The 18,940-nt window shown below is 43.7% G+C and overlaps 1 protein-coding gene across 1 annotated transcript; it reads left to right on the top strand.

Moving 5' to 3' along the window:
- Positions 1–2,765: 2,765 nt before the first annotated feature.
- LOC116724806 (uncharacterized) lies at positions 2,766–14,584 on the top strand. The gene is made up of 4 exons (XM_032570549.1): positions 2,766–2,994; positions 3,865–3,893; positions 8,046–9,617; positions 10,826–14,584. Exons 2-4 carry the CDS (start codon positions 3,886–3,888, stop codon positions 12,396–12,398), a joined length of 3,153 nt encoding a protein of 1,050 aa, XP_032426440.1. The 5' UTR covers positions 2,766–2,994; positions 3,865–3,885; the 3' UTR covers positions 12,399–14,584.
- The last annotated feature ends 4,356 nt before the right edge of the window (positions 14,585–18,940 follow it).

The following is an 18,940-nucleotide window of genomic DNA, read 5'->3' on the forward strand; positions in this document are numbered from 1 at the left end:
GTTGCACACCAGCAGAGCTATTCCTGAAACGTCAGATCCGAACCCGTTTCAGTCTTCTCAAACCTGAACTTGCCCAACACATTAAACAGGGGCAGTTCAAGCAAAAGCGACATCATGATCGCAGAGCTCCATTTTTGCGCGTTTTTTCAGAAGGAGAGACTGTTCGTGTCCGAAATTTCAGAGGAGGGTTTGTGAAGTGGACCTGTGGAACAGTTCTGAAGAAGTTGGGAAGTGTCACTTATCGGATACAAGATGGACAGAGAACGCGCACCATACATGTCGACCACATGTTACCATGGAAACAAGATGTGGAGAAATCTCCAGTTATGTCTTCCCAAGTGCTCGTGGAGGAACCCGAAGAGATCTACCCGAGAGGAACCCTGACAGCATCACCTTTGCCTGCTGAATCACCTGGGCAGACAACAGAAGAACCCTCGGTATCAACCCCTAAAACAACCCAAAGCCCATCAGCGGAGCGCAGATACCCTGTGAGGCACAGAGTTCCTCCAAAGAGACTGAATCTTTGAAAATGTATAAAGTATGATTTAGTTACTGCTAGTTGATTTTTGAGGTAATAAAGCATTAAGTGCAGCCTAAATTGTTAAATTCTTAGTGAAGGCCATAGGGAATTTATTTACTGTTATTATGCATTTTTTCCTACATATTAGTTGCAGTAGAAATCTAAAAGGGAAGGAATGTAATAGAGTGGTTTGTTGCCCCTAGTGGTAGAAATACAGATATACCTGTTCTAGGTATAGTTCTTAGTAGGCCAACTTATTAGGTGGGGTTAGTCAGAAACCCCTGTACTGTAGTAGCTGTCTGTTCCTGCGTTCCACCATTAAAAAGACTTCGTCTCCACATTCCCTCTGCTTGTTCTTTCCAACCCCAGAATATCACACATATACTATACAGTAGTGGTCCCCAACCCCCGGGCCGCGGACCGGTACCGGTCCGTGGACCAATTGGTACCGAGCCACACAAGAAATAATTAAATATTTCCGTTTTATGTATTATTTGAGTGTGGAGGATCTTTTATTTTGAAAGTCCTTTAACCGGATTCTCTCGGTTCCGTCTTGCCGCCAACATGGAGCCACAAGCAGCAAAATGAGTCAGAAACGGATCAGATTGTTTGGAAAGTTTCTTTGTGAAGGGAAAAGGCCCAGAGAAGAGACAGGAGGATGGATTTATCCCGGCAGGTGATTCCCACAGTCCAAGCTCTGCATGATATGGTGACCGGATGTTAATGAGGCAATGAAGCTTCAAGCTGCTTCTCCACTAGAGACCAAGAACCCTGAGCATCAGCAACACTTCCGGTCTCATTGTCTCTCGTCTCTCCCAGATGGACCGTCTGGTTGCAGAGAAACAAGCTCAGGGCTCCATTAGTCGTTATCCTGAGTTAAAGCTTTCACCAAAGTAAAATGTTCGTTTTTGTGGCGCATCTGTATCTTATTTTGAAGGGATGTGTAAACGTTACCATAGCGACCAGAGTCAGAGAGCGTTATGGCAGTGGAGAGACGAGAGGAGAGGAGTTTGTGAGTTTTAGGTCTGGTTCACACCATTTAAGGATTGTGGGCCGATTTTCCAAACCTCTGTGACCACAGAGCCGATAAAAGTCCAACAGGTTCGGTCGGTTCGTGAGTCCAGCAGCAACACACCACAGAACCGATTCCAGGAGAAAATCCAGTAAAACCCCAACAGACCATATATGAATTTATTTATTTATTTTTTATCGCCCCGCAAGGGGTCCTTTTGTGGGCTCCAGCGTCCCCCCTTTCAAAGCAGGCCGACAGGAAAGGGGGAAGGAGAGGGGGAAGACACACGGCAAACGTCGTCGGGTCCAGGAGTCGAACCCGCGACAGCCGCCCCTCGTTTTGCCTGAATGTGGGTCGTGCCAACCCCCCCGCCACCACGGCACGCCCACCATATATGAATTTAGAATAATCAAACAGCAGTGATAGTTTGTGGCTCATTTTAAGCCATAAAAGACGAAACAAAAAGAAAAGGCATTTGATAAAAGATGGCGGAGCAGCCGCTCTATTTGCTGCTCTATGATTTGGAGGTGAGTTATGATTTTTTTGTAGTTAAAACTTTTAACTGAATAACCATAACCACATATAATAAACATAGATAAAAATGACCTTTACATATAGTAATAAACATTTCCACATATCACCTCTGATGTCCACCGGACTCTTAGTTGCGCTAAGTCAACAGTTTGGGATTCCCCTCCGTTTCTTACGTCACCGCGCTTTCTGATTGGCTACCTGTCACATTCAACAGGCTGCGTTTCGCTCCCAGTCAGGGAAAACCCAACAGGCTGAGATAAAAGGGCCAAGACAATGTTGAATGTGCCCGATTTTAGATCGGCCATATTTAACACACCACCACGTAACACACCACACACTGCAGGACGTTGGAAGATTGTCGTAAAGGGAAAATCGGGGCAGAAAAAAAAAGGCTTTAGCTAGAATGCCAACATGCAGAAGCATTATCTTATGGTCGCCCCCCCTTATTAATGAGGAATGAAGCCTTCAAACTTCAGGGCTCCCTGAACCCTAACCCCCCCACCCAGCCGCAGCAAAATTGCCAAGTCTTGACCGGTCCGCGGTAATAAAAAGATTGGGGACCACTGATTTACATTACATCAACCTCAGAAAAATGAGACAAAATCTGGAGCACCAAAGAAAACATCTTTATTTTAAAATGGAAGTAAAGCTAAAAAATTGTAATATCATTCACAGCAACTCGGTTTTTCTCGTGTTTTAATTCATATAACTGCTTTACTTCCTGATTTCTGTGGCTCATATCAGTAAAAAACAATGCAAACAGAATAAGGTGGCTTGATGAGCGTTTCTGTGAAATCACATGACACTTTTGGTCACATGACTCAGAAACCCAGCAGCATAAATTGGTTGCAGCTCGTTTCACAGTTTATAGGTGGGACCGTCTTCCTCCTGCTCAGATCTGCAGAACTTTTCAACCCGACAACAGAAGGTAGGATCAGTTTTATTATCTATTGTTTGAGACTCAGAAAGCTGGAAAAAGGACATTGTTAATATATTTTAGGTCATGTAAATACAATTGCATAATAACAATTGTATTTATATTAAAATATAAATATTTTATATTTCAACACAATGAAATATCTCCTTACATTTGTATTATTTACTACATATTTATTGTATCCTCATTTGTAAATCACATGTAATAGTAGCATTACACTCACTGTTGCTGTTAAAATAAGGTTTCATAAATATTTCTTTAAGTTTTGGTTTAAGGAAGTGAACACAGGTTTATTTGTTTTCTGAATTTGTCAGTTAAACCTAAACAGGATTTTCCTGTTTTAGGCCTCAGCTTTATATGAGAACAATGTTGGTTAAACAGCAAAGTGCAAACATGATCAGATTAAAAGATTTCCTACACAAAAGCATTAGTTACTGAAAATAAACATAAAATGTGTCATTCAATAGTTTTTAATCAGGAGGATCTAAAGTTGTATTTCTGTAAAGGTTTGTTTTATAAATGACATCTTTTCTTTTTGTATCTGTTTCTTTTCACAACTTGTTTCTGATAAGACAGAAAACTCCAGAAAAACTTCAAGTTTGAACTTCTGCTTTCTCTTTTATAAAACTGATGAGTCAGCTGGTGATCTGAGTAGAGCTACATGATTTATTGAATTTATTGCCATGTTTGATATTAACTAAATAGATATTTCTAGAATTTTGTAACGATTCTAAAATATTCATGCATTTTTTTTGCAATTTCTTTTTCAGATTCAACTGTGACTTTTTGGAAGTCTTTAATGACAAGTGATTTAGGTTTTTTATTACGTTTCATTTGATTTATTTGTCTCAATCGTTGCAGATTTCTGATTTGGGAACTACCATGGCACAGTGAGTATATCTGTACAAAAAACCCAAATCATTAAAGCAAGTGATCCTAAAGTTAGAGGAAGTTCTGTGATTCAGTTTGTTAGAAATACTTGCATCCATCCATCCATCCATCTTCTTCCGCTTATCCGGGGTCGGGTCGCAGGGGTAGCAGCTTCAGAAGGGAGGCCCAGACTTCCCTCTCCCCGGCCACTTCTTCCAGCTCCTCTGGGGGAATCCCCAAGATGTTCCCAGGCCAGCAGAGAGACATAGTCCCTCCAGCGTGTCCTGGGTCTTCCCCGGGGCCTCCTCCCGGTGGGACGTGCCCGGAACACCTCACCAGGGAGGCGTCCAGGAGGCATCCTGACCAGATGCCCAAGCCACCTCAACTGGCTCCTCTCTATGTGAAGGAGCAGCGGCTCTACTCTGAGTCCCTCCCGGATGACTGAGCTTCTCACCCTATCTCTAAGGGAGAGCCCAGCCACCCTACGGAGAAAACCCATTTCGGCCGCTTGTAGCCGCGATCTCGTTCTTTCGGTCATGACCCAAAGCTCATGACCATAGATGAGGGTGGGAACGTAGATCGACCGGTAAATCGAGAGCTTCGCTTTTTGGCTCAGCTCTCTCTTCACCACAACGGACCGGTACAGTGCCCGCTTGACGGCAGACGCTGGGCCAATCCGCCTGTCGATCTCCCGCTCCCTTCTTCCCCCATTCATTAACAAGATCCCGAGATACTTGAACTCCTCCACTTGGGGCAGGACACCCCCCCCTGACCTGGAGAAGGCACTCTACCCTTTTCTGGCTCAAGACCATGGCCTCGGATTGGGAGGCACTGATCCCCATCCCGGCCGCTTCACACTCGGCTGCGAACTGCTCCAGCGAGAGCTGCAGAATAACCATAATAACCAGAATAACCGCGACCTCATCAAGCCAACAGGACCACATCATCTGCAAAAAGCAGAGATGAGATCCTAAGGCCACCAAATCGGATCCCCTCAACACCTTGACTGCGCCTAGAAATTCTGTCCATGAAAGTAATGAACAGAATCGGTGACAAAGGGCAGCCCTGGCGGAGTCCAACTCTCACCGGAAACGAGCCCGACTTACTGCCGGCAATGCGGACCAGACTCTGACACCGGTCATACAGGGACCTGACAGCCCATATCAAAGGGCCCGGTACCCCATACTCCCGGAGAACCCCCCACAGGGCTCCCCGAGGGACACTGTCGAACGCCTTTTCCAAGTCCACAAAACACATGTAGACCGGTTGGACGAACTCCCAGAACCCTCCAGGACCCTGCCGAGGGTGTAGAGCTGGTCCAGTGTTCCATGACCAGGACGAAAACCACACTGCTCTTCCTGAATCCCAGGTTCGACTATCCGACGGACCCTCCTCTCCAGGACCCCTGAATAGACCTTGCCAAGGAGGCTTAAGAGTGTAACCCTCCTGTAATTGGAGCACACCCTCCGGTCCCCCTCTTTGAACAGGGGGACCACCACCCCAGTCTGCCAATCCAGGGGAACTGCCCCCGATGTCAATGCGATATTGCAGAGTCGCGTCAGCCAACACAACCCTACAACATCCAGAGCCTTAAGGAACTCTGGGCGGATTTCATCCACCCCCGGGGCCCTGCCACCGAGGAGCTTTTTAACCACCTCGGCGACCTCGTCCCCAGAGATTGGAGAGCCCAACCCAGAGTCCCCAGGCTCAGCTTCCTCAATGGAAGGCATTTTGGTGGGACTGAGGAGGTCTTCAAAGTACTCTGCCCACCGGCCCACAACATCCCGAGTCGAGGTCAGCAGCACACCATCCCCACTGTAAACAGTGTTGGTGCTGTACTGCTCCAACGACTATCCGGTGTCCCCCTGAGACGCCGGATGGTGGACCAGAATCGCCTCGAAGCGGTACGGAAGTCTTTCTCCATGACCTCTCCAAACTCCTCCCACACCCGAGTTTTTGCCTCAGTAACCACCCGAGCCGCATGCCGCTTCGCTCTCTGGTACCCATCAGCTGCTTCCGGAGTCCCACAGGCCAAAAAGGCCCGACTCCTTCTTCAGCCTGACGGCATCCCTCACCGAAGGTGTCCACCAACGGGTTCGAGGGTTGCCGCCGCGACAGGCACCAACAGCCTTGCGGCCACAGCTCCGATTGGCTGCCTCGACAATGGAGGCACGGAACATGGTCCACTCAGACTCAATGTCCCCCACCTCCACTGGAACGTGTTCGAAGTTCTGCCGGAGATGGGAGTTAAACCTCCGTCTCACAGGGGATTCCGCCAGACGTTCCCAGCAGACCCTCACCACACGTTTGGGCCTGCCAGGTCTGACCGGCTTTCGCCCCCACCACCGGAGCCAACTCACCACCAGGTAGTGGTCAGTGGACAGCTCCGCACCTCTCTTCACCTGAGTGTCCAAGACATACGGCCGCAGATCCAATGAAACGATGACAAAGTTGATCATCTAACTGCGGCCTAGGGTGTCCTGGTGCCAAGTGCACATATGGACACCCTTATGCCTGAACATGGTGTTCGTTATGGACAATCCATGACAAGCACAGAAGTCCAACAACAGAACACCGCTCGAGTTCAGATTGGGGGGGCCGTTCCTCCTAACCAGGACCCTCCAGGTCTCACTGTCATTGCCCACATGAGCGTTGAAGTCCCCCAGCAGAACAAGGGAGTCCCCAGGAGGGGCACTCTCCAGTACCCCCTCTAAGGACTCCAAGAACTGTGGGTAATCTGAACTGTCGTTCGGCCCGTAAGCACAAACGACAGTCAGAACCTGTCCCCCCACCCGTAGGCGGAGGGAGGCTACCCTCTCGTTCACCGGGGTAAACCCCAACGTACAGGCACCGAGATGGGAGCAACAAGTATGCCCACTCCTGCCAGACGCCTCTCACCGTGGGCAACGCCAGAGTGGAAGTATGTCCAGCTCCTCCCAAGGAGACTGGTTCCAGAACCAGAGCCATGCTTCGAGGTGAGACCGACTATTTCTAGCCAGAACCTCTCAACCTCACACACTAGCTCCGGCTCCTTCCCCACTAGAGAGGTGACATTCCACGTCCCAAGAGCTTCTGCAGCCGAGGATCGGACCGCCAGGGCCCCCTCCCTCGGCCGCCACCCATCACACACTGCACCCGACCCCACTCTGGAGGCCTAGCTCCAGAGTGGGGCCCCGGTGACCCACGTCCAGGCGAGGAAACACCAAGTCCAAAGTTTCTTTCGTCATAGGGGTCTTCAGGCTGCCCTTTGTCTGTCCCTCACCTAGGACCTGTCTGCCTTGGGTGACCTTACCAGAGGCATGAAGCCCCAGACAGCATAGCTCCTAGAATCATTGAGACACTCAAACCCCTCCACCACGATAAGGTGGCAGCCCAAGGAGAGGAGAAATACTTATAGTGACACAAAATTATGGGACATTTCCAACATTACATAACCCTGAAGCTTGTTGCTGCATGTCTGTAACTATATAACAGAAACCACCCTCCCAGGTTTATGTGGCCTCACTTGGTTTTCAGGACACAATTTAGACATTGTTTTGGGAAACTAACACCAAACCAATACTAGCTTTAGTGACCTCTGATTGGTATAACTGGGTGTCATTACCCATGTGAACAACTATCTACCTATATTATGGTCATCCTCAGTCAGCAGTTTCTGCTACAATTTGATGTCTGGCCCTGGAAAACGTTGGACTACGGTTGCTGGTGTCTCTAGTGCCTCGTTTCTGACGGTGTAACTGCCTGTTAGTAAAGTTGGTTTTCTCAAAGAGAGAATTGGAACAGATTCTTTAAAACTTGTTAAAGCATTGTCTGATAAAGACTGAAAAATAATCAATAGATGCTGTGATCTTCTTGGAGAAGTGGCCAATAATTGTAGGGAAACGTTTCTCTCTATAAACTGCAAACTCAGACTTGTGTTGTTAATTGTTTTAGCAAAGCAAATTGGATTTCTTCCATCTGCTCTTTCTCCACATTCAGTGATTCAGTCACTCTGTATTTCTGCTGCAGCTGAATCTATAAAGATGTGCCATTAATTAAAACATCACTGAGTACATTTAAAGATGTATTTATGATTTATATGTGCATATGACATAAATCTATCCCACTGTAATATTTTTAAACTATAAGTCTTATTTTAAAACATGCACTGAACATCTTTATTGTTATTACAGGAACAGAAACTATTCATCCAGATTTGAGGAGATTTTCTCCAGTAGTGATCTAGTTTGTTCAGGATCTCCTAAGATCTACCAGCTGAGAACAAAGAAACAGAAGATTGGATCTCTGACCTCAGTAACTGTTGGTGAAAAACAAGAGACCAAACCAAATAAAACCATCTTACTGGTTGGTGAAACAGGAACAGGAAAATCTACTCTGGTTAACGCTCTGTTCAACTACGCTGTGGGAGTGAAGTTTGAGGATGAAATCTGGTTTCAGGTCGTTGATGAGAACAAGGAAAGTAGAGACACAGGAAGTCAGACATCAGACGTGATCGTCTATCAGATCTTTGGTTTTGAGAATCAAACTCTGCCGTTCTCTCTGACCATCATTGATACTCCTGGATATGAAGACACACAGGATGTCGAACATAATATCAGGATCAATCAGAAATTAATGGAGTTATTCCAATCAACTGATGGGATCCAGGAAGTTCATGCAGTTGGTCTGGTGATGAAGGACAGAGAGAATCCAGTCAGTGACCGACTGAAGTACATCTATGATTTTATTAAGTCTCAGTTCGGAAAAGATGTGGAGAAAAACACCGTAGCTCTGATGACAAACTCACAGGGAAATCCACCTAAAAATGTTCTTCAAGCTCTGGAAGCTGCAAATATTAAATGTGCCAAAAATGAGAAGAAACAACCAGTTCACTCCCAGTTTGATTTCCGCCAGGATGAAGAACGAACAGAAGATACAGAAGTACCTCTAGAAAATGCTTGGAGAGTAACAGAAAGAGGAATGAAACGGTTCACAGCCTTTCTAGAAAACTCTCCACCTCTCCAGCAGAAGGTCATGATGGAAGTTGAGAAAGAACGGATCAGACTGACGGCCTGCATCCAGAACCTGCAGGAGAGAATCAGGTTCACTGAGCTAAACCTGAGAGATGTGGAACGAACTCAAGAGGCTCTTTGTATTAACAAACAGAAGATGAAAAGGTCTAAAAATTTTAATGTACTTATTCCTGAGACCTACAAAGGAATGGAGCCTCTTAGAGATGAAACATGTGGTTCAGACACAGCTGTCATCTGCCTGGGTTGTAAGGAGAACTGTCACTATCCTGGATGCACAAAGGCTTTAAATGCTCAACAATGTGAAGTGATGATAAATGGGAAATGTACTTCATGCACCAACAAGTGTCCTGCATCAGAACATGTGAAAAAAAACTGGCAATTTGTGATCAAGACCCAGATGGTTGAGAGGAATAAAGAAGCCCTGAAACAACAATATAAACAGAAACAGGAAGCAGGAGAGAAGAAGGTGAAGCTTTCAGAAAGACTTGAAAAGGAGAAAATAAAGCTGAGGGAAGAGAAGAGACAATTAGTAAATGAAGCATATAGACATTTGATCAAGCTTTCTGTGTTAGTTAAGAATGATGATTCAACTGATGATTCAGTTTCCACTTATGTCATCTTGGACTTCCTTATCAAGAAGATGAAAGGACAAGGAGATGAAGAAAAGTTGCAAGAACTGGAGGAAATATACAACCAAATGGATCAGGCAACCAGAACATCACAGAAACACAGGTAGGTACTTTCAAGATGTCACTTCATGTTATGTTTAATTGTTCAACATTTCTAGATCTTATGACTGTGGCTCTGTGAGTAGAGTAGTCGTCTTGTGATCAGAAGGTTGTATGGTTGATTCCAGCTTCCTCCTGCCACATGTCGATGTGTCCTTGGGCAAGGCACTTAACCCCAAATTGCCTACCAATCTGTGTATCGGTGTGTAAATGTGTGTCCGTTTGTGAGTGAGAATGGGGGATTGTGGCTCTAAAGTAAAGTGCTTTGAGTGGTCAAAATGATTGGAAAAGGGCTCTAGAAGTTCAGTCCATTTACAGCTCGGGATCATTTAGTGCTAAAACCTGAAATGTTCAACATCTCCTGTCACTGTTCATAGTTACAAACCAAATCCTATTATTGGTTTAGGTTTTGATAAGTTACAAAAGCTGTGCATAAGTAAGGAAGATACAAGGAGGCTGATTGAACCAACTCAATACAAAAAACAAACAATGGGGTCATGGGAACATGATCACACAAGGACTCAGCTTAGCAGAGAAAATGTAACAGGAAGAATCAGTACAATGCAATAACATGCCAGCAAGATCATAACTGTAATAAAATGCTGAACAGAAGATCCAAAATTCAAGGAGGATGCATGAGGCAGGCAGCTGAAAGTCAGAGAGATTACTTAATAAATAAAAACATTGGTTTGGAAACCAGAGGTGTGTGTCTAGGAGACTGAACCCTGACCCTCACGCATACACACAAAAGAGACTTCTAGACCCCAATAGAGTTCAAGAACCAAAATCAAAATGACACTGGGTGTGTAGACCAGACCTCTAAAAGAGGGCAATAAACAACAACACAAAATCCCCAAAGTTCCCAAAGGTGTCAATGCAGCTGGTGGAACAAATGGAGGCTCATATGGCCAACAGCCCACATTGTCTCTGCTAGAAATTGGCAAACCTTTACTGAAGCTCATCACTTTTAGGAAATGTCTGCAACAAAAACAGACACTCTATAAATCATTTAATTCAATCTACGTTTTATCCATAGAGCCACATAACCTTTTTTCACATCACAAACATGCGTACTGCATATGCTGTATTTTTATGTTGAATTTGTTCTGGATGATTAATTATTTATCCCATTATCAATACATTAATAAAATAAGTTCCCATGCATTTTGTTTACATTTTTAATAAATAAAAGTTTGTCCTGTTTTTCTGCAGAATGGCAATTACCTCATCTAATCAGGAGGCTTTGATCTCAGAAAGTGTTCAAATCCATGAAGGACCTCCTGCTGTCTACCAGCTGATACCAAAGAAAGAGATGATGGGAACTCTGAGCAGACTGACGGTTGGAGAGGAAGATGAGATGAAGATCAATAAAACCATCTTACTGGTTGGTGAAACTGGAACAGGAAAATCTACTCTGATCAACGCTCTGTTCAACTACGCTGTAGGAGTGAAGTTTGAGGATAATGTCTGGTTTCAGATAGTAGAGGAGGACAAGAAAAACTATCAAACAGAAAGTCAGACATCAGATGTGATCGTCTATCAGATCTTTGGTTTTGAAGGTCAAACTCTGCCGTTCTCTCTGACCATCATCGATACTCCTGGATATGGAAGCACCAGAGGGATTGAAGAAGATAACTCTGTCAGTCGAAGATTGTTGGATTTGTTTCGATCAGAGGATGGAGTTCATCAGATCAATGCAGTGGGTCTGGTAATGAAGGCCAGTGATAACAGACTGAGTGACCGACTGAGATACATCTTTGATTCAGTGACGTCTCTGTTTGGAAACGACCTGGAGAGAAACATTGTAGCTCTGATCACTCACTCTGATGGAAAAACACCTGAAAATGTTCTTCAGGCTCTGGAAGCTGCAGATATTAGATGTTCTAAAGATGAGATGAATCAACCTGTTCACTTCATGTTTAATAATCAACAGAAGACACAGAGATACACAACAGAGAAAGATATAAATGCTTCAAAATACTCCTGTGACTTTACAAATGAAGAAATGGGTCATTTGAGAGACTTTCTGAAAAACACCAAACCTCAACCACTGAAAACAACAGTGGAGGTTCTGAATGAACGGATCAGACTGACGGCCTGCATCCAGAACCTGAAGGAGAGAATCGAGCTGAATGAACAGAAACAGAATGAAATAAAACAGATTAAAGAAGCTTATAATAAACATGAAGCTGAGATGAAGAAGAACAAGAACTTCACTATAGACGTTGATGAACCGTACAAAGAAAAAAAAACAATTAGGGGAGGAAAGTGGGGGTTGATGTTTTTAGAAGGAGCCGTCACCTGTAATATTTGTAAGGAGAACTGTCACTACCCTGGATGCACAATGGCCTGGAAGCCAGCACACTGTAATGTCATGAAGTGGGGTCGCTGCACAATATGTACCAACAAGTGTCCTGAAACAGATCATGTCAAAGAAAACTGGAAATATGTGACAAAGACCAGAAAAGTTCAGAAGACCCTGAATGATGTGAAGGCAAAATATGAAAAAAATAAAGCAGAATGTGAGAAAAAGTCAACTCTTTTGGAAAACCTTGAAAAGGAAACCAGCAAACTGACAACAGAGCGGTTGTCGCTGCTGGATGAGGCCTACAGTTGTGTTACCAGACTGGAAGATATTGCCCTCAACATTAATTCAGCATCCACTTTTGTTCATTTGGACTTTTTGATTGTGAAAATAAAGGAAAAAGGAGAACAAAAGAAAGTCGAAGTGCTAGAAAAGCTGAAGAACAGGATGAATGAGGGTTTAAAACCTCCGAAAAAATAGACTTCCTAACTAGATGCCTGAGCCACCTCAACTGCTCCCCTCCATGTGAAGGAGCAGTAGCTCTACTCTGAGTTCCTCCTGGAGCTTCTCACCCCATCTCTAATGGAGAACCCAGATACCCTGCACAGGAAACTCATTTCAACCACTTATATCCATGATCTGGTTTTTTCAGTCACCACCCAGAGCGCTTGACCATAGATGAGGGCAGGGACATAGATTGAGTTGTACATCAAAAGTTTTTCTTTTGGCTCCGCTTTGTCTTCATCACAGAGCAGTGCAAAGCCCACATCACTGGCACCAATGGCACCAATCCGCCTGTTGATTTCCTGCTGCATTTTTCTCTTATTTGTGAACACGACCCCAAGATACCTAAACTCCCTAACATGGAAAAGGCACGCTACCTTTTTCTGGCTGAAGACCATACAAAGAAAAATCTACTGATTCCCAGCCCAGCTTCTTCACACTCTGCTCTAGCAAATGCTGCAGATCACAATCCAATGACCAACAGAACAACATCACTGGCAAAAAATAGAGATATAATCCAAAAGCCACCAAAATGGATTCCCTTTTATCCATAAGGACGATGAACAGAATTTGTGACAGAAGGTAACTTTGCCAGATTCTCACCAGATTCGACATACTGCCAGAAATGCAGACCAAACTCTGACACCAGTCATTAAAGGACCTAACAGCCCATAGCAAGATACCTGGTACCTCATATTCCCAAGGTAAACCCCACAGGATTCCCCAAACAACAGTCAACTGCATTTTCCAAGTTCACAAAACACATTCAGACTAGTTGGGAGAACTCCCAGGCACCCATAATGAGCCTGCTGAGGGTTTAGAGCTGGTGAAATGTGCCAGCCAGTTGAAAAAAGACTCGCAGCAGAAGATTCTCACAGCAGACACAGATCCTATCCTCTCTACATCCACTTTGATGACAACAAAGTCAATCAACGTACTGAAGCCAAAGGTTTGTTGGTACAAAAAGCACCTGCAAACCTTTGCAAGCATGTTGGACACCATTACACTTGTCCAATGTGTTCATTATGGACAATCCATGACAGGCACATAAGTCCAGTAGCAAAACACAGTTTGGGTTCAGATCTAATGAGATCTAATGTCCAGATCTCTCTGCCGTTGCCCATGTTGGTGTTGAATTGCCTCAGTAAAGACGAAGTCCCACCAGGAGTGTCTGTGACGTCTTTTCCTAATTTAACACAAGTTTTACACACAAAGTTAACACTGAAGATTCTGCTTGTTTGTTCACATATGAGATCAGAATTACATATTTTAGTTGATCAGATGGAAATACTTGGATCATTTTATTGTTCAAAACTTCTTTATATTGTGATATGTCAAGATGAGGTGAGTTCTCCACTATTCCTAATTTTGAATTGTTCATACAATTAAAGAAGGTTGTGTTTTGTATTTTTCTTATATTTTCATTATGTTAATAATTTGTTGTTTATTCTGTGTTAAGCATTTTAATTTTTAAACAGTGTGAGAAGCAGAAGTAATCTGATTATTAAGTTGAATATGAATTGCATGTTTTTATGTTGAGTTTATTTCAAGTCTACAATGAAACTGATAATCAGCAAAGGGATGATTCTTAGTAATTAATTTGATTAATGCTCATTATTAAGATGATTTTTCAATGGTTTTGAAAATAGTTGAGAGAAGAAAGGCACTAACATTTTGGGGAAATATATAGACCAAATATGCATCTGACCAAACACATTTACACGTTTAGCTTAATAGGCTGAAGTTCTATTCTAAATTTACTGGAGATGATCAGATCATATCAGATTTTTGGTTTTATTAAATATTTTCTTGAAAGTTTTGGAATGATTTTTGATTCTTTGTTGGAATTACCATTGAGTACTTTCTTCCTTTTGGGTTTTTGAGTGATCAAGAATTAATCAACTACCACAGGAAAACACTGCCACTTACTGGTTACTGGTTGAACTGCCTTGTTGCTGAAAATGTGCTATATAAATAAAATTACCGTACCTCTCTCTTTCTACGACCAGTTATTTCAGTAAATTTCATCTGCCTCAGCTTTTAGAGACAGAAAGTCAAATATTATTTGGTGATGTTTACATGTCTAATCTTTCTCAGCTGTTGAATTGAGTTGTGTGTTTCACCTGCCAAAGCTTTACAATAAAGAACAAATGAAATGAGAACCGAAGTTGTGGATATTAAATCATTTATTTATTTTAATTGTTTTTGATTCTTTGATAACATTACAAAGACTGGCTGCTTCAATAAACATATAACTTCTAAAAAAGGAGATTTCAACTCCAATCCTGAAGGTTTGGTGTTCTGCAACTTTTTGGTGTCTCTGCTTCGACACACCTGCGTCATAGGTGTGTCATAGGTACGTCACATCTGCCTCACCTCCTATTAGCAGGAGATGAGGAGGGGATTCAGACGTTTGATTCAGGTGTGTTGGACCAGAAGCACATTTAAGGTTGTATGGGATTGGCCCTCAAGGACTGGAGTCAAGACCCCTGTTCTAAACGGTTTCTTTTCCTCAATGCCAAACTACAGTACGCGTCTGTTTACGCATTTAAAAATAAAATAATGGGATTTCAAGATGGCGGAGGGAATAGGAGCATAGTCAGTTAGCTCTCCAGACTCTGGTAAAAATGCCCACAACAAAATTGGAACTCGATAGATAAATCTAAAGCATGAGTGGGATAAGCAAGAGAAGAAGCCGGAAAAACTATAAAAAGCAAGACAGAACCGAAGAGCTGCCTGTAACGGAAGAAATCTCCAAACACGAAGCTAGCGAGCACGAAATAGCCCCAGCAGAGGAAATGGAAGAACACGATAGCACTGAGACTATAGCTGCAAAATGGGCTCGCAGCTATTAGAGGTGATATTAAAGCCCTTAAACAAGAGCTGTGCCGGGAGCTGGTCGTATTCAAGGACGAGCTGAAGAAAGAAATGAAGGAAGAAATAATGAATCTTCGACAAGAAATAGACCGTAGGCTGTCCGAGAATGACCGGGAGCTACAGGCACAGCGAGCGGACATCAGCGAGGCACAGACACGCATAGCGGAGGTGGAGGAGTGGAAGATGGATGCTAACGAGGTGCTAACAAAGATGGTGGAACAGGGGCAGGAAAAACTAACCGATCTGGAAGGGAGATCAAGGAGGAACAATATCCGAATCTTCGGCTTACCAGAAGACGTAGAAGGGAGATCCACAGCTCCATTTCTGGAACAACTTTTTAAGAAGGAACTCGAACTCCCGGAGGGGATCGATCTCCAGATTCACCGAGCCCTCACCCCAAACCGAACCCAAATGCAGCACCAAGGTCAGTCGTGGTTAACTTTCTACAATTTGAGACCAAAGAAACGATCTTGAAGAAAGCCTGGCAGAAAAAGATCTAGGTAAATAAATCTACTTTGACCACGACTATCCGACCGAGATCTCCGAACACGAAGAAAGAAAGGCGTATATGGGGATTAAAAAAAAAATTGGAGAAAGGAATACGTTTCCAGACACCACTCTTATCTTTCCAGGCATCATCAATGCCCAAGTCCTCTCTATGGGTCACCCAATGTAGTTCAGTTAAGTGTGGTATTTGGTGCTTTAACAAAGCTGCAACTCCCTTGTGTTTTCCCAGCATTACTGAAGCACCATCGCAGGTCAGCATCACCATTCTCTGCATGTCCAGTCCATGTTTGAAATAAAATTTAGTTATTGCCTCCACAATATCCTGAGCAGTGCATGCTGTCAGCTGGATAATGCTAATTTTATAGTTCACATCATTTTCCTCCCTGTATTTAATGTATATGACTAACATTTTATGTACTGTTATGTCTGTGCTCTCATTTACTATGAGGGTTTGCCAGGGTGCATTTTTAACATTGCACATAGTCTCATTCTGCACAATCTCATTGAGTTCACAAATTCAAAAGCATAGTTTTTGCTTCGCCAGCTTTCTGGTATACTCACATACTTTGCAATGTGGTCATGGATTTGTTGAACTGACAGCATTGATGCATTAATTTTGATGGCAAGTAAAATATTATCAATGAGTACTTTAACTTGCTCAGGATCTGATTTTTTTGTGTAGCAGCTCGTTCCTTTTCTCTGTGTCTTTTGTGCTCTCCTGCAATGATGTACCGATCCCTTTTCAAAGCTTTAGTCTTTGTACAATTCCAACAGCATTCAAATGACTTTTCTGCTGACTATGACGCATACCGCTCTGTCGTGGTGAAGAGAGAGCTGAGCCAAAAAGCGAAGCTCTCGATTTACCGGTCGATCTACGTTCCCACCCTCATCTATGGTCGTGAGCTTTGGGTCATGACCGAAAGAACGAGATCGCGGATACAAGCGGCCGAAATGGGTTTTCTCCGTAGGGTGTCTGGGCTCTCCCTTAGAGATAGGGTGAGAAGCTCAGTCATCCGGGAGGGACTCAGAGTAGAGCCGCTGCTCCTTCACATCGAGAGGAGCCAGTTGAGGAGCATCTGGTCAGGATGCCTCCTGGACGCCTCCCTGGTGAGGTGTTCCGGGCACGTCCCACCGGGAGGAGGCCCCGGGAAGACCCAGGACACGCTGGAGGGACTATGTCTCTCAGCTGGCCTGGGAACACCTTGGGATTCCCCCGGAAGAGCTAGAAGAAGTGGCTGGGGAGAGGGAAGTCTGGGCCTCCCTTCTGAAGCTGCTACCCCCCCCCCGCGACCCGACCTCGGATAAACGGAAGAAGATGGATGGATGGCATACAGGGCAAATACAGAGACTTAGGGAATTAGAACAGGAATACCAGAAAACAAAAGACTCAAAGGTTTACCAAGAAACCAAGGCAGTTAAAACCAAAATAAATGACATATTACTAGGAGAGATTGAAAAAAGAAACATTTCTGAAACAGAATTACTACGAAGCAGGTTCAAGGGCAGCTAAACTGTTAGCTAAACGTATACGCAAACAACAAACACTTAATGCGATATATAAAATTAGAAACCCCCACACAGGTGAACTAACAGATAATGTAGAGGAAATAAAGGGCATTTTTCCAGAATATTATGAGAAACTGTATACACAACCTGAATTTGCACGAGGAGGAAATGAGAACCTTTTTAAATGCATTAGATTTACCAACAATTGGCAAACTACAAAATGAGACACTGACAGCAGCAATCACAACAGAGGAAGTGAAACAGGCAATAAATACATTAAAAAATAATAAATCGAAAGGCAGTGATGGATACCCGGCAGAGTGGTACAAGATGTTTAGAGAAGAGTTGACGCCAGAATTTCCTGCTTCTTTCAATTGGACCCTCAATAACAATAAAATCCCTCCATCATGGAGTGAAGCTACAGTATCATCTCAGTCATCCCAAAACAAGGAAAAGATCAGGAACACTGTGGCAATTATAGATCAATTTCATTATTAAACGTAGATTATAAAATATACACAACCATTATTTCTAATAGATGAAATACCTTTGTAACAGAATTGATAGAGGAAGATCAAACAGGATTTATGAGGACGTCAAACACATGATAATATTAGAAGAGTTCTACATATAGTAGATCAAGCGCAGCTGAAAAAACAAAGTACCATACTCCAGGATTTCCTCCAGAAAACACACTGAGCCCGATGATAGGGTCACGAAGGTCATCCATGAGCAGGGGGCGATGAAGGCCGCTCGCTTGGAATAGTTTTCACACCTCGACCCCACATGACCCTTCGGTTGCTCACAGATCAGAGAATCGCAGATCTGTCCTGGTCATTGGACCCAAGACCAGAACACCTACCTTTCATATATCCTACCGTGTTTTCCTGTGTTGAGCATCATGGATCGATTGGATCGACTGCTTCATTCTTTACCAATTTTCTTGAACTCATCCAATGACTTCAAAGCCTTGAGGCGTGGTTACAGGAAGTAGCAAACCACATTTCCTGCCATTGGGTTCAGAGTCCAGACATAGCGGCCATCTTGATATCCACATTTCCTGCCTTTCTGAAGCCATCTGGTGTCTTCAGAGTCCATCACAACAAAAACTGTTGAATGTCTTCTGTATCTTTGTCATCTGTATACCATGTGGTGTCGACCTTAAACTCTCCATATGAGCTCAAAACCACCATACATCACTACAGACAAACTGGGAATGCATGTGGTGACAGTAGAGAGGAAAAACTTCCCTTCAACAGGAAGACTCCTCCAGCAGAACCTCCTCCAGTGGCTCAGTAAGAGAGACCAACTGTCACGACCCCGGGGATTAGAAAGGACAGAGCAGAGACAGAAAGAGAAGAGCTGCTCCAGGAGTGTTTCTGGAGGAGAAAACAGTTTAGTAGAAAATCCTTTAGCAGATTTTTATCTGTGAGGAAAAAAACAGTTTGGTTCAACAAAAGGTCAGCCTGTAGCTTAGTCTACGAGAGAAACTGGGTTAAAAACACTTAAAGACCCAGTGGATCATCTGTAGAAGGAAAACATGTTAATCTGAAACCTGCAAATAAAAGATGAATTAGTGTGAACATTACCTCTGTGACCTCTGACCTGCAGCTCCAGCTGATCTCTTT

Source organism: Xiphophorus hellerii, chromosome 8 (genome assembly GCF_003331165.1).
Source record: "Xiphophorus hellerii strain 12219 chromosome 8, Xiphophorus_hellerii-4.1, whole genome shotgun sequence".
In the NCBI taxonomy this organism is placed as follows: domain Eukaryota; kingdom Metazoa; phylum Chordata; class Actinopteri; order Cyprinodontiformes; family Poeciliidae; genus Xiphophorus; species Xiphophorus hellerii.